This window comes from Lutjanus erythropterus, chromosome 13 (genome assembly GCF_056507025.1).
Source record: "Lutjanus erythropterus isolate fLutEry1 chromosome 13, fLutEry1.hap2, whole genome shotgun sequence".
Taxonomy (NCBI): domain Eukaryota; kingdom Metazoa; phylum Chordata; class Actinopteri; order Lutjaniformes; family Lutjanidae; genus Lutjanus; species Lutjanus erythropterus.
The window spans coordinates 34,756,304-34,763,639 of record NC_139329.1 but is presented as its reverse complement, the minus strand read 5'-3'; the positions used below and the strand labels follow the sequence as shown (position 1 = coordinate 34,763,639).

General features: G+C 41.2%; 1 protein-coding gene across 2 annotated transcripts; it reads left to right on the top strand.

Moving 5' to 3' along the window:
• The first annotated feature begins 360 nt into the window (after window positions 1-360).
• Window positions 361-4,968, top strand: hapln3 (hyaluronan and proteoglycan link protein 3). 2 transcript variants are annotated; one of them, XM_084734940.1, is made up of 5 exons: window positions 361-449; window positions 1,277-1,423; window positions 2,884-3,282; window positions 3,723-4,025; window positions 4,105-4,968. In XM_084734940.1, exons 2-5 carry the CDS (start codon window positions 1,288-1,290, stop codon window positions 4,380-4,382), a joined length of 1,116 nt encoding a protein of 371 aa, XP_084591066.1. In that variant the 5' UTR covers window positions 361-449; window positions 1,277-1,287; the 3' UTR covers window positions 4,383-4,968. The 2 variants fall into 2 exon arrangements, with proteins under 2 accessions (XP_084591066.1, XP_084591065.1); XM_084734939.1 differs by having other exon boundaries at window positions 364-449; window positions 1,274-1,423.
• The last annotated feature ends 2,368 nt before the right edge of the window (window positions 4,969-7,336 follow it).

Sequence of the window (7,336 nt, the reverse complement as noted above, 5' to 3'; positions counted from 1 at the left end):
ATTTTCAGGTGTATGAAAATTATATTCAATTTCTGCCATATTCTGCCACTAAACCCACAAAATATTACGAACTGAACCTTTAATCTTTTAACAATCATATAGGCTATGTTTTGTTTATGTAAAAACTGATTATTGTAAAATAATTATAGTAGAGTAAAAGTATAAAGTAACATAAAATGGAAACATTTACAAACAAAATGGTAATTGGATAAATGTGTTTACTTTCCATTTTTCTGCATTGAGTAGAGTATTTATCACTGTTATATCTGTTGTAATGGGCTCGTGCATGACGAGGCTCGTCCATAATGAGGTCACTGTTCACTTCAAAGAGGATGCCTCGTCCTGACGTCACCGCGCGTGAGTGTCAGGACGGTTTGGTGCGCAGAGAGACAGACAGATAGACAGCAGAGGATGAGCTGAAGACACGCTGGGCGGACAACTGCTTATCTGTGAGTCACTTTTTTACGACTTTACACTTTTATTAGACGCTCATAAGGCAGTTATACTTCACTTAGGACTATTTTATGTTTCAAACAGGCAGTGCGGATGAATTTCAGAGCGACAGTGTGATTCAGTTTGTAAATAGAGAGCTGAGGTTAGTAGACTTGAAATGCGGCTCATATACTTCTTAAGACAGCGCAAACTGAAAATGAAAAACTGAAATGAAAAACAAAACTAAACAATGTAGCTGCTAAATACTTTAAAGTGAAGAGAAGAGGAAGAGAAACTGCAAAGAAAGGAATTTATGAAAATATATTAAACGTACATTATTATCTAATTAGACGTGAACCAAGTTTCTTATGTTTCTAAAAGCCACATACTCTATTTACTGTAGCCTAAAATATTTAATTTACTAAACTTTTAAAGGTTTTCATAGATTTTTTTTTGCTGTGAAAAGATCATTTTTATTTACCATAAAGGAATGTGTAGAGCAACAATCTTGAGCAGACTCAAAGAAATGCGTAAAAAAGCTAGACCCGGCTCATGTTTTTGCATGCAGTGTTTTTGACATTTTTCAGAATTAAACAGGATATGAAAAAGCTTTGTTAATTGTGAAACTGGCTTCATAACCTCAAAGTCGCGTCTCTGAGTCATATTGGAGTTATTTTGGGGGGAAACAGGCTAATTTTTTCATAATTGTGAGCTGTAATGTAATTTTGTCTTCTCTCCAAACAATGCAGTCTTCAGTTTGTGATTTCACAGACCAGAGACTGGTATTTATGGCAGCTGTATAGAATAAAGAGCTCAGTATTTATTGTGGTTCTTGGTTCAGCAGCGGACAGCATCATGCTCAGTCTACTGCGCCCCCTACTGGCCACCTGCCTGTACCTGCTGCTGCTGCCCGGCGGACAGAGCAGGATCCCCGCCTACAGCAACGGCTTTCACTACCAGGACATCAGCAATGGCAAAGGCAACGGAGAGAGTAGGTCCTCCTCTGTGTGTCTGTGTGTGTTTGCTGCCTGTGTGACACACAGATAATCTACACACTTCATCAGTTTACATCACAACACCAGCATGTGGAGGAGACAGACAGCTATAATTCATGGAGGCCAGGCAGTCAGCCGGGTTATAAAAACAAACTCTGCCAGTGATTGATGTGGTTTGTGTTGCAGCTGTGTGTGTGTGTGTGTGTGTGTGTGTGTGTGTGTGTGTATGTACTTTCCTACATGAAGATATTTCAATTTAAAAACATTATTTTACTGAGGCATGAGTTATAAGACGAATAGAAATTTCTAAACATAGTAGCAGTAGAAATAAATTGAAATAAATTAATTAAGCCCACATTTTATTTTGAAATTCTCAGACCAAAATACATGTCTTTTTTCATTGAACATAAGCCCATCATTTTGACTCATTTATTGCAAGGAAATATCATGCAATTATATTAGAGAATTCATGCTTTATAATGTGCTGTTTTTAAAAATTAAATTAAATAAATGTAAATTTTACAGCCTGGTTTGCCTGCTTCAGGAACAGCTTGTGAAGCTGGGTGAAATGGAAACCTTGAAAGCATCTTGCTGCATTCACTTGCACTTGGACATTGAAATTTTGCTCTTGTCACTTTCCAGTCAGCCACAACTCACCTTATCATATATATTTTAGTTTGCTGTTGAACTCCTCTAGAGGACATATTCACATCCTTTACTTTATTGCCTTTATTGCCATTCAACAAATGGCATTCGGCATTAATGTAAACTCTAATTAATGTGAAATAGGCAAACAAAAACAGGTTTTCTGGCCCGGAATAGAGATTTCAAAGGAGGGCACTGTGGCTGCTTGTAAGTCAGAGAAGGAAGTATTTCAACTTAGCATGTTTTCCTAATCTCTGAGGACAAAATATCATGATCATTATATTATTTATTACAGTAAATATATTTCAGATTTTTTTCGGAGATAAGTTATTGGGGATTTTACTGTTTCCCTCAGAGTTAGAGACTAATAAATGCCTTTGGACAGACCTTTTTTTATGTATTTGATGTGATGTAAAAAAGCAACGTTAGGTTATGTTGGCTCAATTATTTAATGTGCAAGTTTTTTTGTCACATGCACACATGTACGATATACAACTGCTGGCTGTGAAATTATTTGTGAACATCATTTCACAAGCTCAAAATCTTATTGACCCTATTTTGGCTCCATAGAAGAGGCCTTTCCTCAGGGCAGCTTGACATGTTTGAAAAGCACAGATGTAAAGAATAACTTTGATGAAGGCTCCATTCCATTTAGTAGGATTTAAAGGCACATACCAGAGAGATTAGCTTTAATAAGTAATTGTAATTAATCCCATCAATACCATATAAAGCATATATATTTATATACCATATAAATTAGGATTCTACTGTTTGACACATGCTGTATTTCTGATGTTTGTGTCTTTTCTAGTCTACTTCAACGGGGTCCGTCTCCTCGTGGAATCCCCTGAGCCTGCTGTGTCGGCCACCAGGGGGAGCAGTGTCACTCTTCCCTGCCACTACCACTACGAGCCTGAACTGACCACGCCACGCAGGACCCGGGTCAAGTGGTCCTGGTTGCCTGCCAACACCGTCGGTGTGCCTGCCTCCCCTATAGCCTCCACCAGGGAAACTGAGGTTATGGTCGCCATGGGCAACCGTCACCGCAGCTACGGCAACTTCCGGGGCCGCGTGCGCCTGCGACGCTCAGCACCAGGGGACATGTCCCTGGTCATCAACGAGCTGCAACTGAACGACACGGGCAGATACCGCTGTGAGGTGATCGACGGCCTGGAGGACGAGAGTGTGACGGTGGAGCTGGAGCTGCGGGGTGAGGAGTGTGTGTGTGTGTGTGTGTGTGTGTGTATGTGTGTGTGTGTGTGTGTGTATGTGAGGTGTATGGATGAGGGTGAAAAGGTCACTGCAGTGTCACTGGAAATCCTTTTGGAAATCATTGTGAGTCAAAATCAAGCAGCAGCAGCAGCAGCCAGAGATGTCAACTGAAAGATGATGGTGCTGTTTTTTTGTTTTTTTTTTGACTTGCATCTGTACTTTGAACCTTATGAAACACCTTCCTACTGTATATACAATATAAAACTCCTGAAGTAGATAAATGCATGGCTGGATCAATCCACTACACCCAGAATCCATCCAGAACATGAACAATGTGTGGGCCCCATGGATGTATTATGTGCAGAAAAAGTATTAGGGTCAGACTGACTGTGAAAACCATGGAACAACTGTTTTCAAACACTCCTCTTCCCTGTACAGGTGTGGTGTTTCCCTACCACTCTCAGAAGGGACGCTACAATTTTAACTTCTTCGCGGCCCAACAAGCGTGCCAGGATCAGGACGCCACTCTGGCCACGTTCGAGCAGCTCTTCACAGCGTGGGAGGAGGGGCTAGACTGGTGTAACGCTGGCTGGTTGGCTGATGGCACAGTGCAGTACCCAATCACAGCCCCACGTGCAGGCTGCGGGGGCGTGGACTTAGCTCCTGGTTTGCGCAGCTACGGACAACAGCATCGCCTCCTGAATCGCTATGATGCTTTCTGCTTCTCCGCCGCCGTCAAGGGTCAGTATGCATGTTTGTGTGAACGTTTTAAAACTAAATATATTTCTACATGACACTTAATGATTCTCTCCTGCTTTAGGAACCGTGTACTTCTTAAAGCACCCGACAAAGCTCAACTTCACAGAAGCGGCCCAGGCTTGTGCCAGTGATGGAAGTGAAATTGCCAGAGTGGGTCAGCTGTACGCCGCCTGGAGGCTGATGGGATTGGACCGCTGTGACGCCGGCTGGCTGGCTGATGGGAGCGTGCGTTATCCTATCACAAAGGCCCGGGCTAACTGTGGCCCACCGGAACCAGGGGTGCGTAGTTTCGGGTTCCCCCCTCAGTCCCTGAAGTTTGGCGTCTACTGTTATCGGTAGATGCTCTGACTCAACACAAGACAAAAACAAAACATTCTAACAGCGAACTGGTTCAGAGCTCTGTGTGAGAGGTTAACATTAGCTGTAGCCTGGAAGCAAATTAGCAGTTAGCCAGTTTGTTCATTTCTGAGCTATTTTGACGCTCCACCTCCATACTGTAACTGATGTGTCAGTGTACTTTATTACCAGTCAACAACTGTTAAACTACGCCCATCCATCATGTGATGCCACTCGTGCTTAGGCAAAATATCTACACGACAGAGAGGGGAAGTAACGCCCCTTTCGATGGACCTAGCATCGGAAAAAATATGACGGGTAGTTAGTGGCGAGAGACAGATGAATTGTGCCACAAATTACACTTATTTGTCAATTTAAAAGATGATTTTACAAGTCAAGAAAGTTGTTTGTCCTAAAACTGAGAAGACTGTGAGGATATGTAATTACATAAAGACTTCACACCCAACAATTGCGTAAGTAATGTCATGACTGTCTCCCTCCAAGAGCTAAATTTAGCCTCTGATGCTATGATACCTGTGTGTTTTTACAGTAACAGGTCTTGGTCATTCTTTTGCTTCTCAGCTGATAAAACACAGCGATATTGGTGTTGATGTGGCTGACTGAGCGGTTTCACATAAAACTAAACTATGTCAAACCTGCCACAAACTGCAGCGTTCTTGTCTTGTACAATTATCTTTTAAATTGCCAAACATCATCATGACACAGTTCAAACGAGAACAAAAATTATTTGTCTAGCACGATTGACTATCGTTCACATCTTTTCCGAAATTAGGTCCCCATGGGGCACAGCAGAAGTGGAGGAGCTCCACTGCTCTATAGAGTGCTACAGGAATGAGTCCTAAAACCTGTAAATGAGTTAGCATATTAGCACAAAAACATAGCCAGACCTATGTGGATCCCTGAACGCTGCATGTGTCTAATTGTTGAACATCTCATTCCAAACCCATGGGCATTAACATGCTGCTGTAACAGCCTCCACTCTTCCGTGAAGGCGCTCTACAATATTTTGGAAACTGTTTGCTCTCATTCAGTCACACAGCATTAGTGAGGATGGCTACAGATGTCAGGTGATTTAGGGCCTGGCTCACAGTCGGTATTCCAGTTCATCCTAAAGTGGGGTTGGGGTTAGGCCTCTGTGCAGGCCAGTCAAGTTCTTCCACATCAAACTGTGAGAACCATTCCTACGTGAACCACAATTTGTGAACGGGAGCATTGCCATTTTGAAATAGGAATGGACATTCTCAAAACTGTTGTCATAAAGTTGGATGCAAAATGCAAAATCAATCTTTTCCTGTGGCATAAAAGGAATAGTTTTGGTTATTTCAAGTGAGGTTGAATGAAGAATTTATCCATTGTCAGTGCAGCACCTGCAGTAGAGGGCCGTTGGCACACCCCGGCGTGGAGAAGCAACAAGAGTACTGGTGTAGAAAGCTAAGCAATTTACTGCTTTGGACAGGGTCATCAGCAAAACAGATTTTAGCCACCAAAAAAGTCACTATTATTTACAATATTTTCCCTGCTTTACCTTGCTGTCAGACAGCCATTTCTGAAGAGAAACCGCCATTATATGAGCCAAATATCACTCTGTCATAAGGCGCCAGACTCTGGTTTTATCTCCCTGAATATGGGAGTTGCTGGTCGACCGCTGCCTTGATCTGTTAGTTAGTTTGTGTTTTTGTGTTTTAAAGGGCTAGTTTGGATTCACCAAAGTTGCACAATAACGCAAACAAACTAACAGAACGAGGCAACGGTAGACTCTGTGTTTTTTACCAGGTAAAATGATTGTTTTTGCAAAGGGAGTGTGGTTGATCTTGAGAGAACAATATTTGGCTAAAGGCTTTCTGACTGCAAACGAAATCGGTGGAAATATTCTAAATATGGTGTACACTTAAACTGACTCTAATGAACTTTTAGTTGAGCCTTTTTAGGTACACTGACTATGGACAAGTACCTCATATAACTCCACTTCAAATAATCCCTTTAAGGTAACTCTTAATTGGACTTTAAGGGCCAAAACCTGACCATGAAAAACAGCCTCAGACAAGTACATACAAGTTTTCTGACTGAGGTGTCCACATACTATTGGCCATATAGTGTAGAATAAGAACATCTTCCCATCCTCTTGAATTCAGTTATTTTTGCTGCCAGTTTTCCTCAGTGCATCAAATTGATCTTATTTTGCTTCAAATTCTTTGAAATGTTGCTGAGCAGCTTTGACTTTGATCGACCCCCAGCAGCGACATTAAATCACAGACGATTCCTTTCAAACTCAGGGAAGGTGTTCAGACCGAGAGAAACCTTCGTATTCAAATTAATTCACTGCTCTCCAACCATACCTCAACCTTGTAGCCTGTATTTATTCAACAAAATGTTTACATCGTCTTTTTCAGCAGTGCCCACAGGAACATTTTAACAACAAACATTCATTCTTGAGAGCTTCAAACGACAACCGCAAAAACTTCTGGGTTAAGTGCCTTGCTAAAGGGCACCGTGATGGTTGAGGGAGTGTTTTCTTTCTAACCTTTCCACTTGCTTCCACCACAGACTCTTTCTGTCTTTCTAACACTGTGAAATATACTGGAGTCTGCTTGTCCCCTGAAGTGTCTGTGTATCCCATTTTATAAAGTATAATGCATCTCTTTTTCATTTTTCTGGGTGATTAAGGGTAGTGCTCTGTGATGGAGAAAGCAGAAGTTATGAGTGAGTATCTGTATTGTTGTAATATTTAAACTACCTTGTTTACATCCATTGTGGAAGAAGAAACAGTGTTTTCATTACATACCTGTACCTTTTTTTTTTCATTATATATGTCTATGCATTTGTACTATTTTCTACAAATAAATAAAAACACTACTGTAAAGACATATTTTAATAAGAGGTACATGTGTCAGAAGAAATTAGGTGATTTACTTCCTGTGAATTCTGCAGGTAGAAAA